General features: G+C 39.5%; 1 protein-coding gene across 1 annotated transcript in view; it reads left to right on the top strand.

The window, feature by feature from the left end:
• Positions 1–1,738: 1,738 nt before the first annotated feature.
• LOC122974168 (endophilin-A1-like) overlaps positions 1,739–17,319 on the top strand; it is a 36,939-nt gene continuing 21,358 nt past the window's right edge. The window contains exon 1 of the mRNA XM_044342125.1: positions 1,739–1,978. Within this exon, the coding sequence (XP_044198060.1) occupies positions 1,934–1,978 (45 nt within the window). The 5' untranslated portion in view covers positions 1,739–1,933. The remainder of the gene's footprint in view (positions 1,979–17,319) is intronic.

Genomic DNA, 17,319 nt, shown 5'->3' with positions numbered 1-17,319 from the left:
GCAGAAAAAAAGTCTTTGTGGGTTGTTATTAAAGAAATATGCTCTAAAATATGTGATGGTACAATTTTACAATTGCACTTTTATCCTCCGTATTGTCATTATAAAGTGATATTATTCTGTAATGTCTCCAGTGTGAATGTACTTGGACAAAAGTTTTCTATTGTTCAGATGATTTTTTTTCCTATCTGGATGAAATCTCTCATTTCCCAGCTGTAAGTGAATGCACCATTAGCCCCCTCCTGAGCTGTCCATGGTGCTGAAACACTGAAACCCCTCGATGTCTCTCATTCATCATTCAGATGTTGTTTCGTCTCGTGCGGTCACATTTACGATCACGTGATCTTATTAATATTGTTATTATCCTTCTATTATAGCAGCACGAGCACAATAAATTATCTCGTGCTCAAGGGGCGACGCGGGGAGGCTCGTGGGGGGCGGAGGGCAGCGTGATAACGTCACAGAAATCGTGACGCTCCCTCTCTGTCGCTCTGTCACCGAAGATCGTTTGTGTTGGAAAGATGGAGGCTTCAACCAACAACTAAAAACACTAAAAGTCCTGCATTCAAAATCTTACTTCAATAAAAACACAGACTTATTAACAATTAAATGTACATAAAGTATCAGAAGTAAAAGTGTTTATTCTGCAGTAAAACGTCCCATGTGACTGGTTTATTATTACAAATGACATTATTAGATTATTAATAATGATGCATTAATGTATATGCAACATTGCAGTGTTACGATAAATCTGAGGGAAAGAAAAGAAGAAAGTTCTGGTGGATTAATTGTAATTTTTTGTGAAATATTGGATGATGTCTTTGGGCGTAAAATTGTTCACACTGAGGTTTTTTTCTGTAAGTGGTCACAAGCTAATGTCAGTAGTGCAAGAAGTATTCAGATCTTTTACTTAAGTAAAAGTACATAAGTATTATCAGCTTGATGTAGTTAAAGTATTACAGTAAAAGTACATAAGTATTATGAGCTTGATGTAGTTAAAGTATTGCAGTAAAAGTAGTGGTTTGGTCCCTCTGACTGATATATTATTATATATGACATCATTAGATTATTAATTGTGAAGCATCAGTGTTAGAGCAGCATGTTACTGTTGTAGCTGCTGGAGGTGGAGCTAGTTTACACTACTTTATATACAGTTAGCTAGTTTAGTCCAGTGGTTTCCAACCTAGGGGTCGGGCCCCTCCAAAGGGTCAGCAGATAAATCTGAGGGGTCGTGAGATGATTAATGGGAGAGGAAAGAAGAAAAAACAAAGTTCTGATACACAAATCTGTTTTCAGTGTTTGGACTTTTTCTCTAATCTTTGATTTTTGCTGAAATATTGGATCATTTGAACATTTATTGAAATGAAAGCATGTGAGAAGTTTAGAGGGAAAAATCACTATTTGGTGGAGCTGTTAACAACTCATAGACATATGAAATGTGACCCCGACTACACACTGCTTTTTGTAAGATGTCAAAGCCAAAAAAGTTGGAAACCACTGGTTTCATCTTTAACAATGTGTTGTATTTTAAAAGCTTGTTATATTATCCATTGTGTCAAATCTTCATCTGGAAAGTAACTAAAGCTGTCAAATAAATGTAGTGGAGTAGAAAGTACAATAGTCCATCTTTTACAATAGACGATCTCTCTCTCTCTCTCTCTCTCTCTCTCTCTCTCTCTCTCTCTCTCTCTCTCTCTCTCTCAGACTGAAAATAGATCCAGCTGGGTTTGGTCTGGCAATCATCGGCTTCTGATTCCAGTGAAAATATTCCACCCTAATAAAAGGACAATATATTGACGTCTGGGCAGCGTTAACAGCAGGATTTACCGCCGCTCGGTCCTAATTACTCTCAAGAGCCTTCATAGGCTGTTTTGAAAAAAAAAAGAAAAAAGAAAAAATCTTATATTTCTATTTTAATTTCTCCGCAGCCGAAGTGATGTCTGTGGCGGGGTTGAAAAAGCAGTTCCATAAAGCCACTCAGGTAAGAAGAGACGTCTGTTTGTTTCTGCGATCACAGCACGTTTAATGTTAACAGTCACGCTTTTCTGATAATATCATAAAAAAATAAGCAACTGTGATGTGAACACTGTTATTCCTGTTGTCCAGTGGGCACCAATATCACAAAATATCGTTAAAATGAACATTAAATTCTGCTTTTTTTTGGCTTGGTGTTCGCATTTGAGAATATTTACGTTCCCATTATAAATATATCTGTTTGTCACGATAAAAATGCGTGTTTTTACATTTTAAAAACGCACATTGCGCAGAAATGACGCTTGATATTGGTTCCTCAACATGAAGTGGATTAATGGATGATATATTGAGTGATTTCTCGCGGTGTTTTGGTGGGTGGGCAGCAGCAGCAGCAGGGTTTACCCCCCTGTAACACAGACGGTGGGATGTAATATTACGTAACACAAGACGAGCTGAGGCCGTCTGTGATTGGCTGTTGCTGCACGCAACAGGGAATTCCCTCCATCCTCCTTTTACATCCATCCAACTTCCTTTCATCCCTCCATCATCCCTTCGTTTCCTCTTTATGTTGCCTCTTAACATCCCTCCATCTTCTCTCTTTCTCTTTACATCCCTCCATCATCCGTCTGTCTTTTCATCCATCCGTTATTCTTACAACCATCTTCCTTTTTCCTTCTTCTCCCTCTGTAGTCATCCCTCCATCCTCCTTTACATCCCTCTGTCCATTTTTACATGTCTATCCTCATTCTGCACCTCCTTCCACCCCTCCATCATCCCTTCATCTTCTTTACCTCCCTTTATGATGCCTTTAAACATCCCTCCATCATCTTCTCTTCATCTTCTCCTTCATCTGCCCTTTTCTTTCTTTCTCCCTGTAGTCATCCTTTCATCATGTATCCCTTCATCATCCCTCTATCGTTCCTGTCATTCCTCTAAATAATCCTTCATCCATCTATTATCGTCCCTCCCTCCACCTTTCTTCTCTCCAGTATTCATCCATCCATTCTAACTTCCTTTTACATCCCTCCATCATGTCTTCATCTCTTCTCTCTCCTTTGCTTTTTCATCCATCCTTCATTCCTCCAACCGCTCCCTCCCTTTACATCTGTCATCATCCCTTCATCTTCCTGTCATCTCTCATTTTCATTTGCTTCCCCTCATCAATCCTTCAATCAATCCTCCATCTTTCTTTTTCCTTCAAATCATGCCGCGTTGTCGCTCCAAACATCCTTCTAATTGTCTCTTAATCCCTCCATCATTCCTTCCTCCTTTTTTCACCCCTTAATGGCACCTCCGTCTCTCAATTTTTCTTGTCATCCCTCCACTCCTTCCTTATCTATCCATCCTTTCTATTCTCCACTAGCTATCTGTGTCTTCTCTCTAAGCATCCCTTCATCCTTTCTTTACATCCCTCTATCATGTTTCTATCTCCTCCGTCCTTTTACGTTTTCAGTCATCCCTTCATCATCCTCCTATCTTCATTTACATTTATCATCCCTCCTCTATCATCATCTACACATCCTTCCATCATCCCCCTTTTCATCTTGTTCAACATCCCTCCTCGTCTATATTCCTTTACATCCCTCTATTAACTCTCTAAATATCCTTCCATCCTTCATCTCTCCATCACACATCCTCCTATTCCTCCGTCATTCCCCGTCTCCCTTCGTCCTTACATCACTCCTTCACATCCTCCTTTACACCAACCTGTTATTGTTCCTGTCATCCCTTCATCTTCCTTTACTTCCTCTAAACATCCCTCCATCATTAAGACCCCACATTATTTATCATGAAATTGTTCAGCTAATAATAACAATTAATCTGCTGATTATTTTCTTGATTCATTGTTTTGTCTACAAAATGTCTATAAAATAGTGAAAATGCTCGTTATAAATTAATTTAAACTCAAGGCGATGTCTTCAAATATCTTCCTTTATCTCATCAACTGTCCAAAATCTAAAGATAATCAGTTTATGATCATGTGTGACACAGAAAAGCTTCAAATCCACAAAACTGAGAAGCTACAACCAGCAATTTGTTCATTTTTGCTTTAAAAATGACATAAAACAAATATTCGAGTATCAAAATAGTCATAACAAACGTTGCAGCTCCACAGCTGATGCTTTGTGACAGTCGAGATGAAGAGAAACAGGAAAAGCTTCAACAGATGCCGGCAGGTTTTTATGACCTTTTCAATTCAGATTAAAAGAAGCTGACGGGAGCAGAAACAAACAGAGAGATTTATGAGGAATCTCTTTGACCTGTTGACCTCTTTAATGCCGAGTCTGAATGTGACATGAAGGCAGAGACACGGATCAGACTGACGGACACCTGACGTCTCTTCACTCATCCTCCTCTTCCTCTCACCGCTGTCTGTTTTAACCCCTGAGGGTTAAGCAAAAACGTCAAATATTTCCTGGTTGCAGCATCTGAAATGTGACGATGTGTTCAGTTTGTAAGAAAAACAAGACATTTGACAGAATGATAAGGGGCCTTCTGCACTGATTTCTGACATTTTATAGACAAAACAAAACAATGAATCAAGAAAATAGTCGGCAGATGAATTAATAATAAAAAAATGACTGTTATTTGCCCGCAGCCAAAAGAATCAAAGCTCAATCCAGCATGTAAAGCTTAAAACACATCATCAGTAAAGCTAAAAACAAAACCCAGGCATGGACATCATGTAATATTTGTTTGTAGAATCGGAGTTTAATGGAATATTGTGTTATTAATCAATATAGCTGCATCAACAAGGAGAAATATGGACAAACAAAAACCTTTTTAAATGACTTTTTCAACCGTTTGTTTATCCTCCGTCAAGCTGTCTGAGAAACTGAGTCTAAATCAATAAAAATGTTATTTGTTTGACACATTTCAGACAGTAATCCGATCCCGAGAGCTTCACTAACGTCATTAAAAACTAAAAGAATGTGGATCAACATCAACACGGAGAGAAGAAAAAGTGTAAAACGTTTCCTGTTTGAGAGTCTTTTGTCCCGGCTGTCTGTCATCGGGACGGATTCCTGCACTTTCGTTGCGTTCGTCAGTGATGCTCGTAAAGAGAGGTGATGATGTTTATTGATCCCTGAGGTGGAAAGTGGGTCACTGCAGCAGAACAGAACAGGAAATAAAAATAAAAAAAGTACAGCAGTAGCAGCAGCTGAGACGGAGAGAGAGAGTCCTGAACGCTCAGACGGCTCCAGAGGACGACATGATCTGTGAAACGTCCTCTTTACTGGAACGTGTCTCCTACAGCAGTGAGACTCGTTATTCATTATGTAACGTAATCCATCCAAAACAGACATATAAGGCTGCTGTTGAATCATATTTGGATGATAGATTATATTTTTTCAGCGATTTAATTCAGATATTGGAAAGACATTTCACTTGTTCCTCGGTCTCAGTTTATTGTGCGAAAACCATCATTATTTATTAACTTCATACAAAGTTCAGTAAACAGAAGATAAAGTAAATCAATATTTGATGTGAGCAGATTTGTCTTTAAACCAGCAGCAGTTCTCCACGGTTCAGTGTTTCAGGTACTCGGCAGGTCGGTTGTTCCTGCATCTTGGAAAAGTTGACACAGTTCTTCTGTGGATTTCGGCGTCTCTCTGTCTCTTCATGTTAATCTCAGACTGACTCCATGATGTTGAGATCCAGCCTGGTTGACAATAAAACGTCGGCGTTGTACGTTTCTGCAAACCACAGATTCGTTGAATCTCTACATTTCAACACGTGTAATATGTATCATATCAACATTTCTAAAGTGACGTAGTTCACATGAGATCTATATGAACTGAATCTTATTATGAGGAGGAGGAGGGGTCTGTGGATGGTTAGGAAGTTTGTTGGAAGAAAGTTGAAAATCAGCAGAGAGCACGGTTTGACCATAACCCTAACCCTAACCCTAACCCTGGCCCTAACCCTAACCCTAACCCTGGCCCTAACCCTAACCCTAACCCTAACCCTGGCCCTAACCCTAACCCTGGCCGTAACCCTAACCCTAACCCTGGCCCTAATCCTAACCCTGGCCCTAACCCTAACCCTGGCCCTAACCCTGGCCCTAACCCTAACCCTAACCCTGGCCCTAACCCCGGCCCTAACCCTAACCCCGGCCCTAACCCTGGCCCTAACCCTAACCCTGGCCCTAACCCTAACCCTGACCCTAACCCTAACCCTGGCCCTAACCCTAACCCTGGCCCTAACTCTAACCCTGGCCCTAACCCTGACCCTGGCCCTAACCCTGGCCCTAACCCTAACCCTAACCCTGGCCCTAACCCTAACCCTAACCCTAACCCTGGCCCTAACCCTAACCCTAACCCTGGCCCTAACCCTAACCCTGGCCCTAACTCTAACCCTGGCCCTAACCCTAACCCTAACCCTAACCCTAACCCTGGCCCTGGCCCTAACCCTGGCCCTAACCCTAACCCTGGCCCTGGCCCTAACCCTAACCCTGGCCCTAACCCTAACCCTAACCCTGGCCCTAACCCTAACCCTGGCCCTAACCCTAACTCATGCTCTTTCCTTGACCCTAAACAAGTGTTTTTTGTCTCTAAACCTACCCAGACCTTAACCACGGTGTTGTCATATCATAAAACATCAATATTCAACTGATAACGGCCGACACTGAAATGTAGATATCCAACGTATCTGTGGTTTGCAGAAACGTACAATGCAAACGTTGTATTCTGGCGATCGGGTTGTGAGATCAGAGACCATCTACTGCAGGACTCCTTGTTCTTCTTGTTGATGATGATAGTTCTTTATGACTCTGGTTGGATGTTTTGGGTCATTGTCATGCTGCAGGATGCATTTTGGACCAATCAGATGCCTCCCTGATGGTTTTGCTTTATGGAGAAGAATCTAAACATCTAAAGTGCCTAAAACTTTTGGATAGGACTCTATATTAATGAAAAATGTAATAATTAAGATAGAAAAACTTAACTTAACCACACCTTAAGGTCTTATAAATGGGGATTTGGTCTCTAGAATATCCTCAGTAATCTTAAGCCGTCCTCTGACTCCTGGTTGATGACCTTTGAACTCTTCCTGGTGGATTCTGTGAGCGGTTTTTGTCTGGTGTTAACAGACAGCTGATTTGTTTCTGGTGTTCGCTCAGTTTTAATTGTCATCACATTTATATCTCAGAGCTTCTGGAGAATTTAAAATAAAACCGTGTGGTCTGATGCGGTGTTGTCTCTCTGAGGTGAGGTGTTGACAGCGCGAGGAGGATGAGCAGGCGGGGAACGGAGGCCCAAAATAGATCTGTGAAGCAACAGTAGACGTTAGCTGAAATAAAAGGGGGCAGCACGAGACGTCAGAGACCCGTAACTCACATGTTTCTGTCACCGTGAACTGACATGAAGCTGCTTCGTCTTCTCTCTGGTGTCGATTAACCTTCGAGACGGCTGGCGCTGTGATCTGGTCGATCCACATGGTTTATTCATGACGATGCACACAATGAAAAAAAAAAAAGCAAAGGGACCTACAACTGAGGGGCTGCAGGGTGGATGTTGTGTTGCAGAGGTGAGAGATAATTACAGATGATTATATGCAGCGCCAGTAAAACATAACTACAAAGCACTATAAAGTAATTGCAGGTTTAAAACTGTAATTCAGTATAAAAAATAATACACTGAAGAAAGTCACAACCCTTCAAATATAAAGGGACAGTGTGTTATTATGAAATTACGAATCATTTGTTCATTATAAGGTCAACGAAACAGTGAGTTCATGGTGGAAAAACAGGATGCTTCTGTTTAATTCCCGTGATTTTGTCCAAATTCAGACTTCATTTCCCATCAGCCACCACTCCCTCCACCTGACAAGGGATAAATGTCTTCTGTCATCCATAATTCACTAAATTATGAAAAATTTTTGCTCTGTAAGAACTGTTTTGTGCCGTAGACAACAACGTTTCCCCTCCAAATACAACCGGCTGGAGCTCGATGAAGCTGACAAATATATCACATTATAAATACAGAAACAAAAGTGACAAACAACAATTAGTGAAAAAACAATCAGGAGCAACTGATAACAAACAAACATGTCAACAAGGAATAAAAGTGAAAGTTGACCATAAAACAGACGAAAACCCAAAATCCGTCATCCAACCTCACAAAATATTTTCACTGACACAAACTTCACATAATAATGATAGAAAAATAAAAAAGTACCACCGATAATTCACTTTCATGCAATCTCTATGGTACAAAATGTAAACAAATATAAAGAAAACGTCCATCTGGGAAAAGTCAAATCAACCATTATTGCCCACAGTAAAGCTGCACTATACTAATCAATATTTTAAATCAACAATGGGTCAAATGAGCATCTGTAATGTTAAATGTGTAGCTTGTAGACAATTATCCCATGACGCTTCAGTTCCTTTCAATTCTACAGAGCTTTATAGTGAGTTTCAGCTCATTGTTTATCTGTCCGGCTGCAACTTTACTGTTTTGTTTTGCTCTTACAGCGTTGTTCTCGGTTGCAGCAGGCAGCTGTTTTCAAAGAAAAAGCTATAAAAAGCCGCTGTACACTACCTGCTCAGCACCAAACGGCAAACAGTTAGCTGAAGACTAGCTGGTGAACATAGCGGAGCATTTAGCCACTAAAGAGCCAGATATTTCCCTCAGGGGTTGGTGGAGAACAAAAACAGAGCTAAAAGAGAGTGAATATTGGACTCACATTCACCAGGTGGACAGAAACAAGACTCCAAATGAATGATAATGTTGCTCCGTAACTGCTGGATGTGGAAATAAGCTAGTAGGAATGTGACTTCTTCAGCAATAACCATTCAATAATCTTTCCCTTCACACAAGGGAATCATAGAAAACACCACATGTACTGTAGTCTTGTAATACCAAACAGTCGGAGATTTCCACTTACTGAAGTCCGGAGGTTTCTAAATGCACGGTTAGCTGCTTGAACGGTGGCGAGAAGAGCCGCTAACAAACCTACGGCCCTTACATTTTGTCAAGGACACACCTTACCAGAAAAGGCGCTCTCCCTCCATTCTCCTCTGTAGTGATCTGCATGTCTCCGGCCCAATATGAAAGGCTGCCCTAAAGACTTTTGATTGGATCTACAATGCAGGTTTTTTTGGACTCTCTTGTTTCTATCTAGTTTTAACAACAAAAGCTGGGAGATTGTCCTCAGTCTGTATGAGCGAAGTGTTTACAGACCAACCTGTGAATCTACAGGTACTGGACAGCCCAGTATTTGTATTTGTATCTGTATTTGAATAAAAGTGGAAAGAGGCTTAAAAATCCCATTTTTGCTTTTATTACGCTTTTAATTTTAGACAATTCAAGTGTTACAATAAGTGTTCATGAATAAACCTTATATATATATATATATATATATATATATATATATATATATATATATATAATCTACCTTACGAAGGAGGTCCCCACACCAGGTCTCAAACTGGAGTCTCCCAGATTACAGACAACTGTGCTGACTACTGAGCTACAACTTTACTCATCGCCTCATTGCAGACAGACCTCTAACTAACAAATATTTTTAAAAATATTTGTATGAAACAAATATTCGTAAAAAAAAAAAAAAAAAACCCACTATTTGTGCTTTGCCAAATAATGTATTTGTATTTGGACACACCCCTACTGGATATGATACGGAAGACTTTTATCAAAATTTCAGTTTTAGCAGCTTTAGCAAGAACCTGGTCAGTTAATCAGGATTATCTCTGTTTAGTGAGGAGATAACGTTGCTGCGTTATCAATGACATCAGCTTTATTTAACCAGGAAGTGGTTTTTATTTGGATTTTGTTTGTTTTCAAGGAGCAGAACTTTTTGCGATCCTGTAGATCGACAGGTGTGTCGGAGAAGACCACGGGTCGACTATAGTAGGACAGAGAACTCCTGCACGGACTTCTTCACTTGCAATTAGAGAAGATTTATTGGGAACAATGTTTCAGTACACAGACGTTCATCAGGTTAACAAAACATTGTTCCCAATAAATCTTCTCTAATTGCAAGTGAGGAAGACAGTGTGCAGGAGATGACAGTCAGAGAGAGTGAGCGCTCTTTCTTTCTAATTAAGGTTTGTTGGGTTTGTGTCCTCAGGTGGGTGTTTATTGTCTGTCAGTAGTGAATCAGCCAATCAGAGGTGAGGAGGAAGCCGTGCTATGTTTGGAACATTAAAACTTGATATTAACGCCAACTAAATGGCCACAGAGACTTGAATCTAGGACACATCTCAGCATGTGTGTGTTTATACATGGATCATAAAAACTAGAGCTGAGCGAGTGAGCGAGCGAGTGGTGGCAGCGTGAAGCCAACTGCCAAGTCAGAGTGCCCTCGACCAAGATGGCTGCTGTTGCTGCTGCCACCGCCGCAGGAAATGGGACACCCCGGTCCACCTGGCTGAATAAAACATGAGAGAGAGAGAGAGAGAGAGAGAGAGAGAGAGAGAGGAGAGAAAAGAGATGTTGATAGACAAGACTAGAGTCAGACTAAAGTCAAAACAGAAGAAAAATGAAAAAGAACAAAGGAAAAAAAGAGGCAAAAAGTAAGATTGTTTACCTCAACTGCAGTGAGAACCAGGCCTTTATTTCTAATTTCCTGTTTATATTTCATCATATTTTTGAAAAATGTCTCCTTGTTGATGCAAACTGAACACCTGCTGTCTTGATAATTCAGTATAATGTGCATTTCTGCAGCACCAATTCCATCAGTACAACAACAAAGTCATGCTCTGTTTTTTTTGTTTTTTTTTAACAGAAATACTATTTTTATTCACCAGTAACTTCTACTCAACAGTTTTTTCTATCACTGTTAAAGAATAAGTCTGGTGATTTTCTATTTTCTTCTTATTGTCAACAAATCTCATGTTTGGATCCAAACCAACAATGAACTGATCTACTAACAAGCATTGTGTGTGTATCCAAAGCCTGATATATCTTATTCCTCTGTGCAGTAGACCTCCGTTGTTGTCCAGAAGCTAGTAAAAACACGTCAATGAAGAGTTTCGTCACGTTAGTTTGTTTAAAAACGGCTCCAAAGAGCAAAAACAATGATAAGATTGTAGGATTGCAGGAATGTGGTTTTGTTTCCAGCTTTGCTAGCTTGTTGTGCTACGTATCACAACCTCTTGACTTTCCTACATTGTACATGTCTCAAAGAACTTCAGTATAAAATCAAGAGGTTGTGATATGTAACACAACAAGATAGTGAAGCTCTGTTAACGGACTACGGAACTGTACACAGAACTACTCTCTGGAGACTGAAAATGTGATGCTGTTATTAGTCTTTGGAGCCGTTTCTAAACAAACTAATGTGACCAAACTCTTCATAATGAAGGAACATGTCACCCAGTGCAGTGGTGTGGCTCATTGATGTGTTTTGAATAGTTTTTGGACAACGACAGAGGTCTATGACACAGAGGAATAAGATATATCAGGCTTTGAGTACACTAATGTGTCAGTAGTGTAACAGACTACAATTTCAAATTCAGTGTTACAGTTACTTTTCAATCATAGTTACTAATCCCAGTTACTTTAACACATGAAGGGACATTTGGGGGGGGGGGGTTGATGGGGTCGCTGTCTTACCGGGATTAATGGAGGGTTGATAACATGGTTTCTGTGTTTGGCTGACAAGGAGAAATGTGACTCGCTGTAATTCCATAGTTGTCTTATTCACATATTGTGTGTTGTTAGCTGACTTGCTAATGTTCGCCTCAGGTACGACTACATTCAGGAGTCACCTGACGCTAGTTTAGTTCAGAGTTGGAGGGAGTGGGAATCGTGCAGCTGAGGTCGGGGCTTCTGTTTGCTGTCACTGCTTGTTAAACCGCAAACGTCTCATTTTCTATTTCTGCATGTGTCAGATATAAAGGATGCAGCGTGTGGGTGTGGAGGATTTTGAGTTGTTTAGGCTGCCAGTTTACAGAGAGGTTTTTTATGATGATTTTTATGTCAGTAGTTGTAAGCAGCTGCCTCAGGATGTTTCTGCAGGTCTGTCCAGTATCATCTTGCGTTGCTGCTGACAGTGTAACATACGGTAGGCTGTAATATACTCTCCTCTAATATCTCTGTGACTGTCATGCGACCGCCTCTTATATTAGTCACAGAGTGCTTTGCTTCAGAAAGATGGTTTTTTTAGCATCACTTAAGCATAACTTCATGTCAAAGCGTTCCTTCTTTATTTCTGTCACAGTACAGCTCTGCTCTGATGGATTAATATTTTCTAATTGTTTCAGCTCCTCTAATACGACTACTGACGCCGATAAATGTGTCTGCTGGTTTCTGACAGCAGGACTTGAAGCTCTGCAGTGTTTTTTTCTCTCTTTGAGATTATTTTTGTGAATTAAACAGAGCGGAACACATCGTCTTTTATGGACATTTTAGGGCTGTTGATGATGCTAATAGAGACAGAGCGCAACACGTCAAAAACAATCAGCGCCATAATATGCAACCAGGGGCTGAAATGCTAACAAAATGCCTGTAGCTAGCTAAAAACATTAGATTTCAGCATGTCAAAGGATTATTTCAGCACTCTATGTCTACCAGAGAGGAAAAGGCAGTTATAGCATGTGCAATACATGAGGCATCACATCTACAGTAGAGATAACACAACTGTATAGCAAACCTCCACCACATAACAGGCTGGCATCACACTTTTCACAGCTGATATGGCGACTACAGCTTGTAAACAACAGTCGAGGAAATTACACACGCAGACATGCAATCATTTCCCATTCAGACTCTTTTTACAGTTAACATTTCAGCTGAATGCAGGTTACTACTCTGTGATTTACACGTCTATTACAAACACTACGTACCTTTTATACGTGTTCTCTGTGACCAGCAGCGTGTCCCGGTATATGTGTCATGTTTACGGAGGTTTTTGAGCTGCAGGTCGGGTCTCTCACCACATAGCACACAGTCCTGTAACAGTCTTCTTAAAGGCTCAGTTTTTCACTTTGGCAGCTTATAAAAACTTCATTCTGGGTTCTTTACCCTGTTGGTTGTGCACCCAACTACACAGCAGCTTTTAGGTATTTTTCTGTTGTTTGCTAGCGGACAGAAGTGACAAGGAGGCACCTTCACTCAGTACAAAGTCAATGGAGAGTGATGAATTGTTTTCCCCTCCGAGGTAGACGGGACTTAATTGCACTCTATGATGAAATCTCGGGAACGTTCACCTCCTCATGAGCCGGTGACGTTCATCAGGCTGAAACGAGTGATTTATGGTAAGTTTGTGCAGTTAAGAGAGTTTATTGAATCCGACTTGAAAAAGGCTTAGAGTTTTAGGAGAAGAATAACAAAATGTCCAAAGAGAGGGAAACAAAAAGATGTCAAATTTGAATCGGATTTACTAGCAATGACAGGAAAGGAGCTCAAATAATGAATAAAGTATGATTGATAGATAATGTATCAATAATCAAATCAAAAAACATGATATTAACATGTCAGAATTGCTTTATTTTATGCGAATAAATAGAAGAAGCAAAGGATCTAAAACAGTATGTTTCTCTGTTGCTTCCTCATCGAACACGCCTTCGTTCAGAAGACAGTGTTGTCGTGGAAACCACACACACGTGTGAAGAGAAAGCGGGCATGACGCACACACACACACACACACACACATACTGGCAGTGCTGCTATCTGGTTGGCTCACTCAATAATTGATCGCCCTTGAGGGCATCACACGTGACGGAGAAGCAGAGAAAGGGAGACCCGAGTGTGTGTGCGCTCGTTTTTCTATCTTTGTGAGGACCCATATCAGTTAAAAACCATCATTGTGAGGACATAGCCGGATCCAAGCTACTTTAAAGGGCGGTTTGAGGGTTCAGACTTGGTTTTAAGGTTCAGGTTGGAATTAGGTTTAGAGGCTAGTAAACGCATTATGTCAGTGGGGGTCCTCACAAGTACATAAAGACAAACCTGTGTGTGTGACAGTGAAAAAGAGAGAGTGCTGCATTTCCTTCCTGGCTGTTATTTATTTTCCTCCTCACTCATCTGTGACCACAGTCTTGGGTTTCAGTGGTGTATTAATCACATTTACTGTCTCAGTGCCCTTAACCTTTTGACCTCTGACCTCCTCACTATGGGATGCTTGTAATGTCGATGATGAAAGTTCCGCCGATGTGCATCAAGACAATTCATCTCCTCCTTTTGAAAGCAATGAAAACTGTGAGATTGTAGTTTCTGTTCACTGAAGAGGAGCTGCTCCTGGAGGCTGAAATATTATGTTGAATGTAACTGTAACATACTGTATCATAATTATAGCTAGACAGATATATCAGCTGATATTAGCTTTTTGCAGATAAATAGATAGATAGAAAGATACTTTATTTATCCCAAAGGGAAAATAAAATGCCACAGCAGCCACCCGACATAAATCAAAGCAAAATACAAAAACAAAGAACTAAAAAAGGTAAAAGAAACCAATGCAATTAAAGGCTAAAATATATATATTCAGATATAAAATATGAAAATACTATGAATACAACAGATTTGATGGATAATGTAATAGAATCAAAAAATCATGTGAGTATTAGCCGGTAACAAAAAACTTTGAAATGTAAAAATCCAGCTGAAATCAAACTGCTTTTTTTTTATACTACAGTAACATATCTGCTCTGTAAATCATCTGTCCTGTGTCATGTTTTAATATATATTTAATACTTATTTAATACATGTTTCCATACAGCAAATCAAATCTTCATAAAGTGATAACGTGACGCTCTCGGCAGAGCAGACGGTCACACTGAGCCTGATTGCATCCTGCTACACAACACAAGAGCCACAGACTCTGAACAACAACCCACATTAGCTTCCTTCTAAAGTCTCCTTATCTAACTTATAAACATGAACACACGTCTTGTCCTGCAGCTTAGCTTGTTGGATTAGCCACTAAACAAACATTCACTGGGGAAAAGTGCACCGCTAACAACAGTTAGCAGATTAGATTGCAAATTAGCTGCTCAGCTGTGGCACATTAAAGATGTAAACATACCTGCAAATGTCACCTTGAGATGCTGGTTTGGCTGTTGCTCGTCAAAATCCCTGTTAGCAACACGCTGCCTGTCCATGACTCGTAGCTACTGTCTCCGTTCTGTACGATACTCAGCTAATGTCAATCAAACACAGACACCGACATGCCACTCCAGTCAGCTGAGACTAAAAGGAGCATTTCTGATATTTCCTTTTACTTTTTTTTTTTAAACGATAAAAAACTATTATCAATATATATTTTAAAAAAAAACCATGTTGCAAAATGTGATTTCAGCTGGATTTTAAATGAATCTGTATCTAATGAAGTCATGATATTATCTGTGTAGATGTAAAATATTTGCAAACGTTTTGAGAAATTGATTTATTGTTTTGTAGCTTTTATTTGCATCTGCACACATTCTGCTGAAACAATGGCTGCCACCTCTGCATGTTAATGATTTTGTGTCCAATACTCTGACCTTACGCTGCTCTTTAAATACTCTGTGACAGCTAAAATGACAAACTGACACACTGATGTTGACAGCGATGGTCTGGTCGTCTCTAAGGATATCAGAGGTGTGTTTGTGTCCAGCCTCAGACTATCCATTTTATACAACAAGGAAATCAATACCCAACAGAAGAGAGAAAACCATCCTGATCTATTTTTCCTTTTTTCTTTCTCGTTTTCTGTCTGTCTTGTTTATTTTCCATGCTGTGTGTGTTTTTGTTTCCTGTCACATTATGAAGATGAGGTGAACATATTGCTGAGCTCTCATGCATACTAATATATTACCATCAATCTTCCTCTCTGTTTTTACTGCTCTCTCTCCCATTTTCTCCTCCCTTCCTTCATTCTTTCTGCTGCTCTAATCTCCAAATACCCAATTCAGGGTAATTGTCTACATTACGGCTACCTCCTGTGACAGTATGTTTCTCTTTGCTGGGCGTTTTTATTGCCCCATCAATCCTGAGCTGCTTTCTAAAGAGCCACAACACTGCAGCTCTGCAGGGCTCCAGCAGCAGATCCTTTCATATCCTGAATGAAGATTATAACGCGGTCGAGGCGAAGCTGAGTGCTGGAAGAAAGACGAGTCGAAAACACATCCGAGCCACACTGGAGTATTTAAGATGCCATCGTACAAAACACTAAATAAATTAAAGAGGATTTAGTATTCTCTACCAGAATTATACATTTCTGAAGAGCTGCAACAATTAGTGGATTAAGTGATTAGCTGAGCCACAGACAATTCATTTTTTAAGCAAAAATGCCAAAAATGTGATACTTCCAGCTTCTCAGATGTGAATATTTGCAGTTTTTCCTTTTCATGTATGACAGTAAATTGAATATCTTAACATTTTCGACTGTAAATCAGATAAAACAAGCAAAAAATTGTGAATGCCTCTGACTAATCAAGAAAATAATCAGCCGATTAATTGATAAGGAAACTAATCGTTAGTTGTAACCCTACATACATGTCAGTGAAGGCTTTGAAACAACGTTATGAACATGATGTAGAGATTAAATTTAAAGGAAAATATGATATATAGTTATATTAGGATTAGGTTTATTGATAGCACTCATTTATTTTATAATTTAAATAGTAAGTATTAATTATACAGTATAAATAAGTAATTTATATATATATATTTTTTAACATACTATAAAAAATTGTGCAGAGTTTGGTGATTGGTCAAAATTTGTAGCCATGACCTCAGTATTTGTAAAATCCTGGTCCTGGTGGAAGAGTAATAGAAGAAAATTACATACATAAAACTAGGTGTAAAATAATAAACAATTTAATGTAATACAAAGAAATAAATGTAGTATTCAAAGTAAGAATCACGATCATTTTCACTTCTGAAATGTGAGAAGGCTGAAAATATTCTCTTCACTTAGGAAAAAGTAACAGATTATTACTTTAAAAACGTAATTTTGGAGTATTTATTGCTCTGCTGGCGGCGCTCAGAGTTCCTCACTTTAGTTTGAGACTCATTAGAAAGCAGCTGGTCTGTTCTCTTCTTCAGTTTGACAGAAATATCCCCTCAACGCCATCAAACACTCACAGATTCATCTCACAAGCTGTGAATCGTGACTCTGCAGATGAACGGAGCCGAGACTCTCCTGAAACTGTAGGTTTTAAATGAGCTGCAACAATCATCAGAAAATCAACCTGCAGCTATTTGATAACTGAGTGATCATTTTTCAAGTAGAAATGCCAAACTTTGGTTTTACCTTCTCAAATTTAAGAGTTTCCTGCTTTTACTTGTCTTATATATAGAGCTCCAACGATTGGTTGGAAGCTATTTTGATAATAGAATAACTGTAATTTTTTAAGGCAAATATGCCAAAAACTTGCTGGTTTTGGCTTCTCAGATG

This window comes from Thunnus albacares, chromosome 22 (genome assembly GCF_914725855.1).
Source record: "Thunnus albacares chromosome 22, fThuAlb1.1, whole genome shotgun sequence".
Lineage (NCBI taxonomy): Eukaryota > Metazoa > Chordata > Actinopteri > Scombriformes > Scombridae > Thunnus > Thunnus albacares.
Note: the sequence above shows the minus strand (reverse complement) of the source record. Positions and strands in the feature narration are given on the sequence as shown.